The sequence below is a fragment of the Pelophylax lessonae genome, assembly GCF_965119305.1.
Source record: "Pelophylax lessonae genome assembly, chromosome: 1".
NCBI classification, from domain to species: domain Eukaryota; kingdom Metazoa; phylum Chordata; class Amphibia; order Anura; family Ranidae; genus Pelophylax; species Pelophylax lessonae.
In genome coordinates this window covers 650,561,493-650,580,624 of record NC_138768.1, presented here as the reverse complement: position 1 = coordinate 650,580,624, position 19,132 = coordinate 650,561,493, and the positions used below count along the sequence as shown (strand labels likewise).

The window sequence follows — 19,132 nt, the reverse complement described above, 5'->3', positions numbered from 1 at the left end:
GAGCAAACGTCTCATTAGAGGCAATATGCAGGGCGGCGTCTTGGTCGTCACAGCACACGTTCCTCAGACACTATTGGGTTGATCCGGGGGCCCTAACGACGGTTGAATTTGGAAGGAGAGTTGTTCGAGCAGCAATGTCTTTATCCAATTAAAGTTTGTTTCTTGATTAGCATTATCCCACCCGTGTAAGCTAGTTATTTATCACTAGTATGCTGCCATGGAGGCACCAGGAAAACGGAAAATTGTATCATACTTACCGTAATTTTCCTTTCCTGGTGCCTATCCATGGCAGCATACGCTCCCTCCCTCGGTTTTCCTATTTACGGAGAATGATGGGAGGGGGGGGGCTATGCCTTTTAATTTATGCTATTCACTGATCCTGAAGGTGGAGTCGAGGCGGAGCTCTATCACTAGTATGCTGCCATGGATAGGCACCAGGAAAGGAAAATTACGGTAAGTATGATACAATTTTCCGTTTTTTTTTTTTTTTTTTTACACAATACAACAATTTGTACAGTGTAAAGGAGTGCAAGATTACCCCATATACATCTCCAATTCCAAAAAAGTGGGACTGCTATGTAAAATCTACATAAAAACAGAATGCAATGATTTGCAATCTCATAAACCCATTATTTATTCTAAATAGAAAAAAATATCAAATGTTTAAACTGATGGCAGCAACATGCCTTAAAAAAATTGGAACAGGGAAACCAAAAGCTAGCAAAGTAATTGGTACTAACCAGGAAGAGCTGGAAGAACATTTAGCAAATATTTAGGTTAATTGGCAACAGGTCAGTAACATGTTTGAGTATAAAAAGGGCATCTTGGAGAGTCAGTATCTCAGATGTAAAGGTGGGCAGATTTTCACTGATCTGTGAAAAGCTGTGTCTAAAAATTGTCGAACAGTTTCAGAATAAGGTTGAGACAGGGTCATGTTTACCACGGTGTAGCAACCTCTCTTTTAACGTTAAGGAGACCAGTTGCTGGAGTTTTGGGAGGGGAATGTTGTCTCATTCTTGCCTGAGCATATGCTGCTTTAAAACCTGGATATATCTTTTTAGCATTGGTGTTGCTTTTCCAGATGTGCAGGCTGCCCATTCCATGCACACTAATGCACCCCCATACCATCAGAGATGCAGGCTTTTGAACCGAGTGCTGATAAAAAGCGGAAATGTCTCTTTTCACTTTAGTCCTGAGAATGAGTTGCTCCAGGCAGAAATAGGGAGCAGGTATCTGCCAAATCCAGCTACAAGTAGAACTTCCTCTTTTGGGTTAAGTTCCACTTTAAATACTGTAGATGATGATATATACATAAAGTATTTGTAATTTTACATTGAATATTATATTTAAATAGTTTGACAACTTAGTTTGAAAACTTAAAACTCAGATTTTCACAGATGGGTGAACCTCTGCCCATCTTTACTTCTTAGACACTACGACTCTCTAAGCTCTAAGATGCTCTTTTTATACTCAATCATGTGACTGACCTGTTGCCAATGAACCTAATATGTTGCAAAATATTCTTCCAGTTCTTCCTTATCAGTACCACGTACAGTGCTTTGCCAGATTTTTGTTGCCCTGTCCCAACTTTTCTAAGAAGTGTTGCTGCCATCAATTTTAACCACTTAGGACTGGAAGGTTTTACCCCCCTTAATGACCAGCCCATTTTTTGCAATTTGGCACTGTATGATTTAACTGGTAATTGGGCAATCATGCAATGCTGTACCCAAACTAAATGTATGTCCTCTTTTTCCCACATATAGAGCTTTCTTTTGGTGGTATTTGATCACCTTTTGCAGTTTTTATTTTTTACCATTTAAACGAAAAAAGACCAAATATTTTGAGAAAGAATAACATTTTCTACTTTTTCTTATAAAAAACATCCAATAAACTCAATTTTGTCATACATATAGGCCAAAATGTATTTAGCTACATGTCGTTGATTAAAAAAATCTCAATACGCGTATATTTATTGGTTTGCTCAAAAGTTATAGAGTCTACAAACTATATATATTGGAATTTACGCAGCTTTTACTTTCTGACTGCCTATCTCATTTCTTGAAGTGCTAAAATGGCAGGGAAGCACCCCCCCCCCCCCAATTACCCCTTTTTGGAAAGTAGACACTCCATGGCATTCCCTGAGAGGCATGTTGAGCCCATTGAATATTACATTTTTTTGTCACAGGTGTTTTGAAAAATTACAAGAAAAAAATATTTATATTTTTTTTTACACAAAGTTATTGAAATGATATATTGCTCACGCATGCCATTGGTATAAGTGGAAGTACACCCCAATATACATTCTGCTGCTTCTCCTGAGTGTGGGGATACCCCATGTGTGAATTTTTTTGGCAGTCTAGCCGCATACAGGACCCCGAAAACCATTCACTGCCTTCAGGCTTTCTAAGGGCGTAAATAGTTGATTTCACTCCTCGCTACCTATCACAGTTTCAGAGGCCATGAAATGCCAAGATAGCACAACCCCCCCGCCCCAAATTAACCCTTTTGAGAAAGTAGACACCCTAAGCTATTTGCTGCGAGGCATGTTGAGTATTTTGCAGATCTCTCTTTTTGTCGCAAAGTGAAAACAAAAAAATTGAAAAAAGAAAACAAAATGATTTTCCTTTTCTTTCTTTATTTTCCAAAACAAATGAGAGCTGCAAAATTCTCACCATGACTCTTAGCAAATACCTTGGGGTGTCTACTTTCCCAAAAAAGGAGTAATTTAGGGGGGGGTTGTGCTATCTTGGCATTTCATGGCTTCTGAAACTGTGATGGATAGTGAGGAATGAAATCATTAATTTATGCCCTTAGAAAGCCTGAAGGCCGTGATTGGTTTTCGGGGTCCTGTACGCAGCTAGACTTCCAAAAAAGTCTCACACGTGGTATTCCGTACTCAGGAGAAGCAGCAGAATGTATTTTGGGGTGTATTTTCACATATAGCCATGGCATGTTTGAGCAATATAGCATTTAGGTAACAACATTGTGTAAAAATAAATAAATACATTCTTGTAATTTTCCTGAAACTTGTGGCAAAATAGAAAATATTCCATGAACTCAACATGCCTCTCCTCAAATAGCTTGGAGTGTCTACTTTCCAAAATAGCGTCATTTGGGGGGGGGTTGTGCTGTCTTCACATTTCAGGGCCTACGAAACTGTGAGAAGTAGTGAGGAAGTAAAATTAGCAATTTACGCCCTTAGACAACCTGAAGAAGGTGATTGGTTTTCGGGATCCCTTACACAGCTAGGCTCCCAAAAAGTCTCACACATGTGGTATCCCTGTACTCAAGAGAAGCAGCAGAATGTATTTTGGGGTGTAATTCCACATATATCCATGGCATGTGTGAGCAATATATCATTTAGTGACAACTTTGTGTAAAAAAGAAAAAGTGTAATTTTCCCAAAACTTGTGGCAAATTTTAAAATATTCCATGGACTCAACATGCCTCTTTCTATCCTGGCATTTTATGCCCAATATTAGAAGCTTATGCTACAGATCACCCACTCTTCAAAACCACTTGAAGAACCTCGCCCGGCTTGGTACGCCGATCTGGTGCGGCTGGTCGCCGACGTTCCTTGGAAGCTTCTCCTCATGGAGGATCTGCTGTCCCAAGGGCCAATCTTCCATCCTGTTTTGCAGTCGCTGGCTTTGACGGCTAGGCTGTTGGACGGCAGGTGCTGAAGGATAGAGGTTTGTCTGTGTTGGTGATTCCAACGCTGTTAAAAGCATGGAAATGTACTTCTAGGAAGATCTACCATCGTACGTGGAAGACGTACATCGTGTAGCGCGAGTCTCTTGGGGTTCATCCTCCCTATTTTTCAGCGGCTCGGATCTTGACCTTCCTTCAACAGGGGGTTGAGCAGAAACTGGCCTTGAGTACTATCAAGGGCCAGGTGCCGGCCTTAACAGTCTTCTTTCAATGGCCTTTGGCCACACACTCCCTGGTGCGCACTTTTCTTCAGGAAATTAGGGCCCTTGGCTCCTCCAGTGTAGTCACCGTTATCGCCTTGGGACCTCAATTTGGTGCTCTGTCCTCCAGATGCCTGCTTTTGAGAATCTTCAGGAGATTCCCCTGTTTACGCTGTCCCAGAAGGTGGCCTTTTTTGATGGCTATGACCTCTACGCGCAGGGTGTCGGCATTGGCGGCGTTATCCTGTCGCTCACCTTCCTTGGTGGTTCACAGAGATAAGGTGGTTCTTCACCCCTGTCCTTTGTTCCTTCCTAAGGTTGTCTCTGATTTTCATTTGAATGAAGACATTGTGATGCCTTCCCTCTGTCCCAGGCCAAAACTTCCAAAGGAAATTGCTTTCCATGTCTTGGATGTGGTCAGGGCAATTAGGGTGTACCTGGCAGCTACGGAGTCTTTTAGGAAGTCAGACTCACTATTTGTGCTCAAGGATGGGCCTCGGAAAGGGTTTTCCGCTTTCTCTGCGACCATTTCCAGATGGATCAGACAGACAGTGATTCAGGCCTGTTCCATCAGGGGTCAGGTTCCTCCTTTCCCTGTCAAGGGGCACTCTACTCGGGCGTTCAGTGCCTCTTTTGCCTTCCATCATCAGGCGTTGGTGACGCAGGTTTGCAAGGCAGGCCACAAAGTTCTATAAAGTGGATGTGTTGGCATTTGCGGATGCTTCTTTTGGCCGCAAGGTCGGGTTGAGCTCCTGTTTACCTGGTTGGCTATAGTTTAGCCTTGGGCATTTATTTTTCACTGTTCCTACCCCTCATGTTTAACACTGCTTTGGGATGTCCCAAAGGTTAAGAAGATCAGGAGCGGTTTTCTGTTAATGAACGAAAAATAAACTGAGATTTTTGACTTACCGTAAATCCATTGCTCTGACTTTCATTTACAGACACAGCACCCACCTCTCTGTGGAGTTGTAATTCTTCTGACACCGCTTGTAACAAAACTGAGTACCTATAGCCGAGAGTAGGAGTATACCCCCTGGGACTGTCCATAGGTGTAGCCAGACTTTTTTTCTGCCTAATGTGCTACTCCTGTAGGAGGCAGTATGACCCAATGGTTAAAAAGATCAGGAGCTGCGTCCGTCAATGAACATCAGAGAAATTGATTTTACAGTACGTCAAAAATCCTTTTTTTTTTTACTAGAAAATTGATCGCCCCTGATGTTAACCCCCTCCCAGTCAGTGTCATTAGTACAGTGACATTGCATATTTATTTAGCACTGGTCCCCAAAAAAGTATCAGTGTCCAAATTGTCTAGCGCAATATCGCAGTCCCGTTATAAGCCACTGATCACCGCCATTACTAGCAAAAAATAAATAAATAAAAATATCCCATAGTTTGTGAATGCTTTAACTTTTGTGCAAACTAATCAATATCAACTTTTTTTTTTTTTTTTACCAAAAATATGTAGCAGAATACATGTTGGCCTAAATTGATGAAGAATCAGATTTTTTTTTTTTGGGATGTTTTTATAGCAGAAAGTAAAAAAAATTGTTTTTTCGACATTGTCAGTCCTTTTTTTTTGTTTATAGCACAAAAAAAAAAAAAAAAGATCGAATACCACCAACAGAAAGCTCTATTTGTGGGAGAAAAAAGAAAAGACATCAATTTGTCACATGTGTGACTTGGGTACCCCAAGACGCCGCAGCCAATGAATACGTTATTCGTAGCTAGGAGTAAATCCAGAAAAAGTGAGGGTTTATTGAAAAAAAAAAAAAGTATCTGCTTGTTGGAGAGTAGGGGATAGAAGTGGAATGACAGAACGTGGGTGGGAATAGCGAAGATCCCCTTTTAACCACTTGCCGTCTGCTCACTAGAGCTCTACTGCGGGAAAGTGGATCGTTATCGTCTGGCGACGTAGACCTACGTCGCCAGACACTCCCCTTTCTTGGCGGCGCACGCGCGCTGCCGGAGGCTCGCTCCCGCTGTATTCAGTCACAGCGGGAGTCGGGCCACGGGAGGAGCAGCGGCGATCGCCGCTGCTCTTCCCCGATCGTCGGGGAATCGAGTGTGAAGATCCGCTTGCTTGTGTAAACACAAGCGGGCGGATCTCCTAAGTGACAGGCAGAGTCAGATTGCAGGGTTCAGCATAGCTGAACCTGCGATCTGTCCTTGTGTCACTCAGTCACCTCCCCCTACACACGTTAGTAAGCACCAGGCATACATTAACCCCTCCCTCTCCAATAAAATTAACCCCTTCCCTGCCAGTGTCATTTTTACAGTAACAGTGCATATATATAGCACTGATTACTGCAGTAATGTCACTGGTACCCCCAAAAATGTCAGTCAAGGGTCCGATCTGTCCGCCACAATGTCGCAGTCCCGCGAAAAAAAAAAATTGCAGATCGCCGCCATTACTCGTTAAAAAAAAAAAACACCAAAAATGACAGAAATCTTTCCCTTAGTAAACGCAATAACTTTTGCGCAAACCAATCAAAATACGCTTATTGTGAATTTTTTTTTACCAAACATAGGTAGCAGAAAACAAATTGACCAAAAATTTAAAAAAAATTTAGATTTTTACATTTTTTTAGGGGGGAATTTCATATAACAAAATGTGAACAATATTGTTATTTTTTCAAAATTGACGCTTTTTTTATTTATAGCGCAAAAAGTAAAAATCGCACAGGTGATCAAATACCACCAAAAGAAAGTTCTGTTTGTGGGAAAAAAAGGACGTAAATTTCGTTTGGGTACGGCGTCGCACGACCGCGCAATTGTCAGTTAAAGTTGCACAGTGCCGAATCGCAAAAAGTGGCCTGGACGTAAGATAGCAAAATCCTCCGGTGGTAAAGTGGTTAAATATATTTTTCTGAAAGGATAAAGTTGGTAAAACTTTTTTTTGTTCCCCCCCCAATAATCAATTGGTAATGTGGGTGATTGGTGTGTGGATGTTGCTGTCTGTGTGCAGCATGCACTGTGTATGAGGAGGAGGCGTGTGATGTGTGTTGGTGAAGGGCAGCACTTCCTGTGTGTGTGCGCGCGGAGGGATCAGGCGGCGGACATTCGGCTGCCAGTGTAGTGAGCGGCGGCTTGCAGCCATGTTCTTCCTGTAGTTGGCGGAAGGATCTGCGTTCCTCCTCCCCCTTCGCACACACGCACTGTGTGTCTGTATCCCCGCTTCCTCCTCTACACTGCTGGGACTCAATGTGAAGCACAAGCTTTGGGATAAACATGGCGACGTCGCTGCATGAGGGATCCACCAATCAACTCGATCTGCTGATCAGAGCCGGTAAAGCGAGCCCGGAGCATGCATGCAATCGAGGGGAGGGGGGAGCTGGATTGCTGGCGGCTCCGGCGAGCATGCACGGCCACCCCCTGGCCCTGTGTGCAGGACAGTGGCTGGGAAGGGGTGGGATGGAGCTGCGCACGTTTTGCATGCAGGGAGCGATGGAGGCCACGTTAGGAAGTGTGATCACCTTGGCTTGGCATGGGAGGAGGAGGAGGGGGGTGAGGAGGATGAGGCCGACATGTGTGATGGGAGTGCAGCCTGCACTGCTGCTGGGATCCTGGAACCAGGAAGTGTGTCAGATTGTTGTCTGTGCCACGCTGTCTGCATGGACGCCGGGCTCGGCTCACTTCTGGGGGCGGCACAGGGCTGGATCCCTTGTACACAGCTCATCACTGATAGTCGGACACTGGTGTCCTCCACTAATGTCACACCGATCGCCGTTATTGTTTCTACAATGCACTCATCACATCCCGGCTATATGCTCATCATCCCTGACGTGCAGTGCGCCCCGTGGATGTTATTGTCCGTGTGTGTATATGTATATATAATATCTGGGGCTCATGCTGATAAATCTGGCCTGCAGACCCTGATTGATGTTTGTGGATACAGGTGTCTGATTGCAGCCGAGCTGTCAGTGGATCGGATCGCAGGCTCTGATTAGTGTCAATTGTAGCGTTCTCATCACATACATTTCTTTATGTAACGTATAGATGGGGGAAAAAAAGGGGGTTCCATAGCGGAAGCGTAGAGATCAAACGGGCTGTAGGGCTTGGATGATGGGCAGCCCCTTGTAGCCAATCCGCTCCCGGGGATGGTTCGAAATCCGAGAAGTGGCCTATGAACGCTCGGCGTAGAGGCAGGGCTGCGGGCCAATGGGCGCTCAGGGCGGCTTTGATTGGCAGCGGAATGTGAGCTCACAATGCGGATGGAATTGGAGGGAAGAGGAGAGATGTAAACACGGAAGTGATGGGCGGGGCTTCAGCACCTGGGACACTGCAGCTAGGCAGACACGTGAACGATCCACATTGTATGCAATAGAACTAGATCGACCTTTGATGGATCATTCTTCCCTATCAGATGAATGGCTAATTATTTGGTTTTCAATTTAAACAGAGACAGATTTTTGTATCGTTAGAGGCTTTGTGATCCTGAATAATATGCTGCACAAGTTATTGCTGTATGTGCTTTACTACTGTTAGGGTAGAGATCAGCTGTGCAATGTGAGTGTATGGATTAGCTGATCCAGTGTTTGTATGACTCTTACAGATCACTGAGATCAGTCATTTGGGGGGTGGAATTGGCATTTATGGTAAGGGAGTAGGTGACTTGGAAGTCTTGAAGCCATTGGATATGCATGACAGCCAGGCACCCAGGATATACAGATTCAGCAATGCTAAAGGTTTTTGTTAACCTTCACTTCCTTACAGTATGTTACTTTTTATAATTGTGTTTGCTATGCGTTTTTCACTGAATGTATTGAAGGGAAAGTCATTTTGTTTTAAACTATTTTGGATAGAATGCGTATTTTCTTTCTTCCAATCTATGTTCATGTGAGAGGTTTCCCTCACTTTCTGTCCATATCAGCAAGTTAGAGGAAACTTCTCCCAATAGTGGGTTGTCACTTCTTGTGCCTGGGACAAACGTCCATGTTGACAAAGTACACCTCTTTTCATGTCCTGGTGACAACTCGAAATTTTAGATTGTCCATTGCTTTCTGATCTGGTGACCGTGGTCAATGTGGGAGGGCGAATCTTTAATAGCAGGGACGCAGACAGCAGATTAAACAGAAGTTTTAATCCCTTACCATTATACGGCCACTCCTTATTTCCGTATTTCATCCCATTTTTTTGCAGATGAAAAATTGACATAATGCATGTCAGTGGGATTGCAGATGTCAGCGGATGACTATCCGCTGACATTCGATTTTCGTCCTTTCAGTTGTTCCGTTTTTTGGAACGGAACAGAACCCTATTTTTCTTCCGTTAAAAAAACGGGAAGGATGCAAAATCGTATGTCAGCGGTGTCATCCGCTGACATCCGCAATCCCCATAGACCTACATTATGTCCGTATATCATCCGCAAACGGATGGGATGATATGTGGACATACGAAGCGGATGACACAAGTGTCATCCGTGTCCGTGGAAAAAAAAAAAAAAAAGTGCCGCAGCGGAATAAAAAATTGGAGCGGCCGTGTGAATGAGCCCTAAAAAAAAATTACTTTTGGTACACTTTAAAGCATGCAGACCCAAGTATCGTTTAGGGTTTTGTTTTATATTGGAGCAGTGCTTCTTTTTGAGGTATGTATTACTTAGGGCTTGTTCTCACTGGAACGCACCTGTTCCTGTGTGATCCCACACTTTGCAGTTTTGGCAGTCTATTCATTTGGGCTGCAGAATGTACCGGAACGTGGTAAACTTTGCAATCTTGTAGATTGTAGAATTATGTAAATCTGTTACATAAAGAGCTCCAATGCTGCTGCTTGCACTGCTGTACGCTATAGTTCAGAAATCTTTGCCACTGATTTCAGTACATTACAAATGAGGCATCTGTCAACAAGGCATGCTGGCCAAAAGTTTCAAAATAGAATTAACCACTTCCTTACCGCTGGACGTCAAATGACGTCCGGGACTTTAAGTGGGGATCTCTTAATGATGCCTGCAGCTGCAGGCATCATTCAGATATAATTTTTTTTCAGCTGGCGATTCCCTGCACCGTAAGAACAATCATAGCAGCTGTTGAGGTGCTTGATCATTCTTACAGGCAGCAGGAGGGGGCATCCCCGCCAGCCGCCCTCCGGTGCTTCTACTGACTCACGTGTGCGATCAACGAGCCGAAGGAGGAATCCGGCGGCGGAAGTACACCATAGAGACTGCCGAGGAGAGCAGATGGTCACCGACATTCTCTATGACTCTCGGGCTTGGGCGCAACATTATGAAGTCATGCCCGGCCTGGCAGTTGTCAGTGCTGCCATGATCTCGGCTCAATAGCCGAGATTGTTTTTTTTTTTCCCCCAGCTTTCTAGCCTGTAGGAGAGATCTGAGGTCTTACTGACCCCAGATCTCTCCATAAAGAGGACCTGTTATGCACTATTCCTATTCCATGGGATGTTTACATTCCTTGTAATAGGAATAAAAATGATAAAAAAAAATTAAAGGAAAAGTGTAAAAAAAAAAAGTGCCCCCTGTCCCCGCGTGTTCGCATACAGAAGCGAACGCATGCATACGTTAGACATTTAAGTAAACGGTGTTCAATCCATACACATGAGGTATCGCCGTAAATGTTAGAGAGCGAGAGTAATCAGTCTAGCCCAAGACCTCCTTTGTGACTCTAAACTGGTATCATGTTAAAAATTTTAAAGCGTTGCCTTGGAGATTTTTTAGTACCAAAGTTAGGCGTCATGAGTGTGCGCAGTTTTAAAGCGTGACATGTTGGGTATCTATTTACTCGGCATAACATCTTTCACATTCTACTAAAAAATTAGGCTAACTTTAGTGTTTTTTTTATGTTATTCATAAAACAAAAACATGTTTGAAAAATGTCTGCCCAAATACCGTGTGACATAAAAAGTTGCAATGACTGCCATTTTATTCCCTAGGGTGTCTGCTAAAAATGGTTGGGGGGGGGGGGGTTCTGAGTAATTTTCTAGCAAAAAAAAAAAAAAAAATGATTTTTACATGTAGGAGCGGAGTGCCAGAAATGGTCCTGTATGGAAGTGGTTAAAAATCACTTTTTTTTTTTTTTTCATTTGGATGGAGTCAGGGAGAGTTATGACCAACTCCACTTGACCCTCCCTTCTAGATTGTAAGCTCTAACAAGCAGGGCCCTCTAGTTCCTCCTGTTTCAAACTGTATTGTCTTCTCTCACATTGTAAAGCGCTGCGCAAACTGTTGGCGCTATATAAATCCTGTATAATAATACTTTTTTTTTTGGCCATGTTTGTCCTATTAGGGAGATTTCTCCTCTCTTCCTGTTCAATACCCAAAACCGTAAGTGAGAGGAAATCCTTCTAAATTGAGAGTATCCCATTTAGTCAACAGAACTAGTGTCCCTATTGGAAGGTTTTCTATCTCTTTACTGTTCTGGTGCCAACCCAATTTTTGGGATTTTCTTTACTTCACTGTGCCCCCAAACTTTTGGGATTGGTGAAAATGACTGTAGGCTTTGGATTTGGCTTCTCTGAATTAGCAGAGCGAGTGGCTAGCTGTCAGTCACAACTTTCTCTAGCCCTAATTTTGGCATGTCTGAATTGCCAGTAGCTAGCGGTCTGTTAATCTGCTCACTATGACCATTGGCATCTTTTGAAACGTTGATATATGCCTATTGCTTTGTTGCACTTTCATAGGTCTTTTAATGCATACAATGTATTTGAAGCTATATTAAAATAAAGATTGACCAGAAAGGTGAGCAGTTTTTATATTGTTTGTCAGGACAACAAGGTTTTGGGTGCAGTTTAAGATAACTGAGCCTTCAGTTGATGGGCACTGCAAAATGAATAGTTAATAAACGTTAACTAATAGTAAAACATTACATAAAATTACAGGAAAAAAATAAGCCAGTGCTAAAGTGAGGTTTAAAAACTAAAATTTTCAAGTAAAAAAAAAAAAAAACCTTGAAGAAAAGGTTTGTAACCTACAGCAGCCGATTTTTCACATTTCTAGCAGTACAGAAAATGACAGCTGAAAGCCGGTTACTATTGGTAGCACAGATGATACTTGGGACCCATTCACACTGCCTGCACCCAAAACTGGAGTAGCAGGACAGCTGTCCATTTCAGCTTCAGAAAACCTGCAGTGGAGGCTGGTTTGATGCACATTTTAGAGCATCACACAGTAACTTTTTTTTGTCAATTTTTTTTGAAGTGCAGAAAATGAAACTTCATTGACATCACTTATACTTACCTGCTGTATACACAGAGCAGCCCCGATCCTATTTTTCTGTGGTCCCCCACTGGCATTCCTGTCCCACCTCCTTTAGAGTGCTAACCATTGCAAGCCACTTGCTTTGGGGGCGTTCATGTGAGCTCACTCCCAAGCTGGCTCTGTGCCCATGGACGCACACAGCGCAGTTCAGCCCTGCCCTCCAATGGCTCCTGCTGCTTTTTTTAAATGAGTAGGTAGAGAGCCTCTGCTCTCATGCACATTGCTGGATTGAGATTGGTCTCAGCAATAAGTGGGGATGGAGCGGATGAGCTGCATGCAGGTTGTCAGCGTTCATTATCACTTTCTTTTCTTTCTTTTTTTTTTTCAGAAATCTTTTTTTTTTTTTTTTTTTTTTTTTTTTTTTTTTTTTTAGGAATATAGTTTCATCTGTGCTCTGAAAACCTTTGGGTTGAGGCTTGGTGTATGTCGATTGAAGTTACCCCCAGTTCCCCTCTCCCCCTCCAGAATATGCCTCGTTGTTGTTTTTTTTTTTTTTTACACCTCGTTCCTGTGTGCCGTGAAAACCATACCCATAAAAATTTCATACCCTCGTCACTTCCGGTGCACGTACGTCAGCGAACAGCTGAGGAGCTTACTAGTGCGCATGCTCGGAGGGTATGGAATGTGTGTTATAACGTTACACCGCATCTGCTGTTGCGGCGGTTACATTAAAACATCTCCGCTGCAACATGAATCATCTTCGCTCCTACCCCTGTCACTTCCCTCATCTTGGCTACTAAATGTAAAAGTGGATCACGGAGCCGAGATCTCCGTGATTTAGATTTCATACACCCGCCGCTGCTTTTACATTTAGTAGCCAAGATCAGGGAAGTGACAGGGGTAGGAGCGGGGACGATTCATGTTGCAGCCAAGCTGTTTTAATGTAAGAGCTGATGCGGTGTAACGTTACACACACTACCGTGAAAATTCCATACCCTCCGAGAATGCGCACTAGTGAGCTCCTCAGCTGTTCCATTATGTTTCTGATAGGAAGTGACATGGGTATGGAATTTTCACAAGGTATAGTTTTCTCACGTTACACCTGTCGTGTTTTAGTGGTTCATTACACCCTGTGACATCACCCGGCTTGTTAAATTCTATCAGGGAGAAGCTGTTGGGAGCTCAGTTCCTCGGCATGCACCCGGATCGACATCTCCCAGGAGACTTTCTCTGCACAGAATTTTTGGGTAGCTTCTTAGGAGTCAATGCAGGATTGCTGGATTTCTGGAAAATTTAATCAATCTATACGTATGGAATTGGGCATAGAGGGGTTGAGAATTGGAGGAGTTCTGTAGTCCAGCAGGCAGGGATGACAACACTGGTTGGGAATTTAGTGCAGCAAAGGCACTATGTTGGCTTAAAGGAGTTGTAAAGTCAGAAGGTTTTTTTTATCTTAATGCATTCTGTGCATTAGGATAGCCTTCTGTGTGAAGCTGCCTCCCCAGCACCCCCTAATACTTACCTGAGCCCCGTCTCTGTCCAGCGACATCCACGAGTCCTTCGACCGCCCGGGACTCTCCCTACTGATTGGCTGAGACACTGCCACGGCGCCGTTGTCTCCTGCGGCTGTCATTCAAAGTTGGTTAGCCAGTCAAGGGTGAGAGGGGGCGTGGCCGAACCACAGCTCTGTGTTTGAAAGAAACACTGAGTTGCAACTCGGCACAGGGGCCCCCATAGCAAGCTGCTTGCTGTGGGGGCACTCGACAGGAGGGAGGGGCTAAGAGCAGCAATGAGGGACCCACAAACTGAAGAATCCAGGCTACCCTGTGCAAAACCACTGCACAGAGCAGGTAAGTATAACATGTTTGTTATTTAAAAAAAATAAATAAAAAAGCAGACATTTTACTCACAGCATATAACTGATACTAGGATATCCTATCAATGTTGCCTTTTTAGGGTTTTCTCTATTCTCTGTAAAAGGTCAGTGAAACAGTGTTGTGACAAAGAAGTTGGCTGCTTGAATATACTGTTTTTATACTTACACACTGACCATCTGTTTGAGCATAAGGATAAGAATTAAGAAATTACAATTTGTATTATCCTTCAAATAGCAGTTATTTCCTGTTCTTATCACTTGTTAATATAGTTCAGTTTAGGTTCCGTCTGGTATCTGAATAATGCCTTTCCTTTTCTTTTTAGTAAATGTAAATAGTTTGGTTTACGTTTGCTTCAGGCAAAAATGCTCAGTCATAGCTCAAGGCTCCAAATTTCCAATGTCAACAGGGTTACAGTGCTCATTACCATTTGACAAGTCTCCTGGTGACTGCACTGCTTTTCTTTATAATTATCTTATTTTTCTTATTACAAAGAGTTATTCACCTGTCATGATAAAAATCGTTATCAAAACTCTTACCCTTCCTTATCTCACCTTTTCTTAATGGCCCTTGGTGGTAATCTAGTGTGAGTGCTGCTTAGCAGCGAAGTGTAGTGTTGATGTTGCAGAGATTTAGCTGGGCTGTTGATGCTGCCTATACTTCCCAAGAATGCTAAACTAGCCTTATCACCTTGATGGCCATGTGTTGTCTATATCCCAAAATAAACAGTACCCGCAGACTTTTAGTAACATTGTTTTTCTGTAAAACACTTTCTCTCAAGCCTTTCTAATCACTGTATACATGACAGTGCCAGTGGAAATGCTTCAAATAACCTGTCCACATGTCATTTTCCTTTACAGACTAAACAAACTGTCTAGTTATAATATTGGAGATGATTGGGTACCTAGATGAATTTTAAGCCGCATCTTTGCATTGTTGTATGCTAGGCCAGAAGCCTCCCAACTTGTGAACCATATTCAGATTTAGCAGCCAGCTTATAATGCCCCTTTCACACAGGCATTTCTGTAGGCCTGTCAGTTTTTCAGGTGGACCGGATCCAGTGTTCAATGGCGATCTATGGACACCTGTGTGTCTGGAAAAGCAAAAATAACAAAACATGTCGGTGTCCTTTTCTGCTTTGATGAACTGGATTCAAGGTAGCCTGATGTAAATGGACAGTAGATTTTGTTTACACCTGGCCACCTATAGAGCTCAGTGGGGACTTTTGTGTATTCACTCTGCAGAAACTGAGCAGGCATGGATGTCACATCTATCCTTCTGGCTCCGGTCATAAAGCATTTACTTCCTGGAATCCATCTACCTTTAACTCAGGCATGCCTGCTGGAGGGTGTGTTTAGCTGAGAACCCCCCCTTCCTCCCCCCTACAGTCACCTGTGATGTATGATATAACTTACCTAGGCCTGGAAACCAGGAAGTAACTGAAGAAATGTAAGAAAAAAAGTTTTAAACATACTTTCTTGCTACTAATGGTGGCAGCCTAAGGATTAAAAATAGTCAATGTTGACTGTGTGATGTTCCACTTTAAGAAACTGGTGGTTTAAAGTAATCGTAAAGTCTCATTTAAAAAAGAAAAAAAATACCACACAAACATGTTATACTTACCTCCTCTGTGCAGTGGTTTTGCACAGAGCAGCCCGGATCCTCCTCTTCTGGGGTCCCTCGTTGCTGCTCCTGGCCCCTCCCTCCTGTTGAGTGCCCCCACAGCAAGCAGCTTGCTATGGAGGCCCCCAAGCTGCACCTCCGTGTGTTCATTCAGACACAGAGCTGCCGTTGGACCCCATCCCTTCTCTCTCCTGATTGGCTAACTGATTTTGATAGTGATGGGAGCCAATGGCCCCACCACTGTCCCAGCCAACCAGAAGGGAGAGTCCTTGATGGCCGAATGACTTGTGAACATCACTGGACAGAGAAGGACCTCAGGTAAGTATTAGGGGGTAATGGGGAGGCTGCGACACACAGGTTTTTTATCCTAATGCAAAGAATGCATTAAGATAGAAAAACTGTCTGACTTTACAACTCCTTTAAGTCCAAGATTTTCCATATGAAAAATATTTAACTTTACATTGTAGGAAAATTTCATGTTCTGAAAGAAAAATCCAGGTTGCCATTACTTACCTCGGCTACTGAAAATAATTGCCTGGCTCTCATGCTGGTTCAATATTTTGAGTTCCTGTCCGGATACATATCTACTAAGGACTTCTGACTTTACTCTTATTATCCTGATCTGTATGCTTGTTCCGGGTCAGTGACAGAGTAATTAAAAAAAAGAGGATCAGAATTACCACAACTAGCATATTCAGGAATGGCTGCCCCATTATTTTGATGATTTACATGTAAACCCCAACTAGGACACCATTTGTTTTTGTTTTTTGTGTTAGTGCTGCTGGTTTCCCTAAAGCTCTTGCAGATGCACTCTTCCTTCTCCAATCCCAGTGGCAACTAATTCTCATTGCTCAGTATGGGTTAGGGTGAACTCTTCCTGATTGAGAGCATTTGGGAAACCGGGACAGAGCATTGGCACACTAGAACAGTAGGTGCTTGGACAAGAGTATCTTCATGGCAGGAACATCAGGTTTTACTGTAACAAAAGCAGTGACTCTAAAAATATTGAAAGTTCTTTTGAGATTACATTAACACTTTAGAGTTTAGTGATCATTTTTACACCTACTCGAAAGGTAATCAAATGTGCATTTCGTGTACCAGGAACCCTTATCCTGATGACCAATATTTTCACATGTACAGTATATTCTATGAATGAAAAGGGAGGAAATAGTATTACGGTTATGGAAACCTCATTTGTATGAAGGAGCTTTGCTACATCTGAGGAGTACAGTAATAAGAATTTTGTTACAATGTCTTGCTGATCTCAGCATGTTTCATGTGAATATTTTTGTAATCTGTAAATTCTTCAGGTATAAAGTACTGGGTCTCAATATACCAATCGCTTTACAGAGTGAACAGTGGAAGGAGCAAAACACTCGGCATTATATGGCATGTTCTATTGAATCCGTCCTAGTAAACGTGTTTTGAATGGCTCTGTTGCATGTTTTGCTGTATGACTCTCCATCTTAGCACTACAATATAATATAGCTCATCTGACAGTCGTAGTGGAGCTAGACTCCTGAACACAATAAAAGATCAAGTAACCTTTATTGGTCTTCCTGTTTAAATGGTTTACTGTATCCCAGTGATGTTTAACCTATAGTAAGGCTTTAGAGCTCACATTTATTAGATTCAACTGCTTTGAGTTTGAGTGCTGGCAGTTTATTAGGAGTAAGGACACGTTGGGAGTTTGTCCACTGATCCACACTGAGCAGGTAGGTGATGAGTCTGTGTCTGCTCCACTTATGCAGAACAGACAGCCCACTTTCCTTTATGGGTAGTCGGATGGAAACTGACCGCCTGTCCATTTCCTTCTGACTGCCAGAAAGATGGGGAACGGATCCCCCTTCCATCTGTTTTTAGCAGATAGAGGTAGATGTTGAGCGATGTCAACGGACACATGTCTGTTGACATCTGCTGCTCCATAGAGAGCAATGGGTGGTCCGATCGGGTCCGCCTTAAAAATCTGACAGGTGGACCCGATTGGACTGCTTTTGTAAAAGGGGCCTAAGGAGTGACTGAAATGCTACATGCAGTGTGTTGTGGAGTCTTAGGCCTCATGCACACAGGGCGTTTCAAGAAACGACTTTCAAAGCCAGTTCTGACACCAGGAAAAAGCAGCTGTAAAAATGTGCTTTTGGAAGCGTTTAGGTATTGGCGTTCATGCACGTTTTGCCATGTTTAGCAGCCTTTCTCTGCCCTCTCCAACCTCAAATCCAACTACTACAGTTTAAAAACGTCTGACAGCTTATCGCTGCTGCTCCAGAACGCGCTGCCCCTGGGTTTGGGTTTTTTATTTTTTTACAGCTTAAAAACGCCTATGCCACTTACAGCTCTTAAAAGCCTGTGTGTACATGAGGCCATAGAATAACATGGAGGGGTGTTTTTAAGCTGCAAAAAAAAAAATCGCCTGACGCTCCTAGAAGTACCTGTAAGAAACGCCCTGTGTGCATGAGGCCTAACACTTTCTCCTATACTTGTGTCAGCAGGAGAATGATTTATCATTAAACCTATGCTAATCTTTAGAGTTCTTGTGGGGCAGCTCCGCACATATAGCTTCAGATTTGTTTATTTTTGCCTCTGTCCAGTTGTACGATTACTTTCCAGCAGTTGTAATTCATGTGTGTAGGGTCACAGGTTATTTTAGTACTATGGCTTCTGCATCTTCTATAGTATTTTACTATATTTTTTGTGAGTTTTACATAGAATTTAATAAAAAAAGACAAATTAGATTTTACTTTAAGCTGCCTTTATTATCACATTCATGACTCCTGCTCTCCTCGGTATGTTTCTGGCATAGTGATATCCATAGAAACACCTACTAGTGACTGATTGCGGAGAGCAGGCTTGCATATTCTTGGCAGTCTCCCAAATGTGGCCGCTCTTTGTAAAAGTCTTAACTGCTTATTGTCCTTTTGGAAGTGTGATATATTCAGTGCTCTCTTCCAGATTCCCAGGGTTACCCATGGTTCCTAGTTGCTTCCAGTAACACTTTCATTGCCGTACGTTAATTTAGCTGGCACAGTTTTTTTTCCTGCAACTTGATCTGGCACTTGTATTTTGTTCTCATGTTATTGCTTTCAGGGCCAACAGTATAGTGAAAGCTCAATGAAAGTGTAACTACAACATTCTAGCAGGAGACCTACACCTCCCTGATATTTAAGTATTTGTTGCTCTGCAGATTTTTTTTCCTTGCAGTTCTTTTTCTTTAAGAAAAAAAGGAAACTTAGCTGCTACTAATTGAGTCCGGAATCTGCTCAGGGTAGATCAGCCTAATTGAACGAAGTGTACAACTCGTAACTATCTTTATATGCAAGTATATAAAAAACCTATAGAGCCTGGTCCAGTTATGCAAGTAACAAACATAAAGTAAAGCGCTCTATAATGCTTAAGAAAATAAATCTATCCTTTTATCACACAATATGAAATATGGAAAAAATATCACCTTCAGATACAAATAAACAATATAAAGCACAGTGATTTGATAATATAGCAAAAATGATATCCTCAAAATGTGTCTCAAATCTGTGCAAAATGTCCAAAAACGATAATGATCAGTCTCATGCACCGTACATTGT

General features: G+C 42.7%; 1 protein-coding gene across 2 annotated transcripts in view; it reads left to right on the top strand.

Annotated features, from left to right (window-relative positions):
* ELF2 (E74 like ETS transcription factor 2) overlaps positions 1-19,132 on the top strand; it is a 189,479-nt gene that overhangs the window by 117,549 nt on the left and 52,798 nt on the right. Inside the window, exon 1 of one of the 2 annotated variants that reach the window (XM_082263656.1) lies at positions 6,973-7,197. The exons of the other annotated variant lie outside the window; for it this stretch is intronic. Coding sequence (XP_082119782.1) covers positions 7,140-7,197 — 58 coding nt within the window. The 5' untranslated portion in view covers positions 6,973-7,139. Of the gene's footprint in view, positions 1-6,972; positions 7,198-19,132 lie in introns of those variants that run through there. 2 annotated transcript variants of the gene reach the window in all.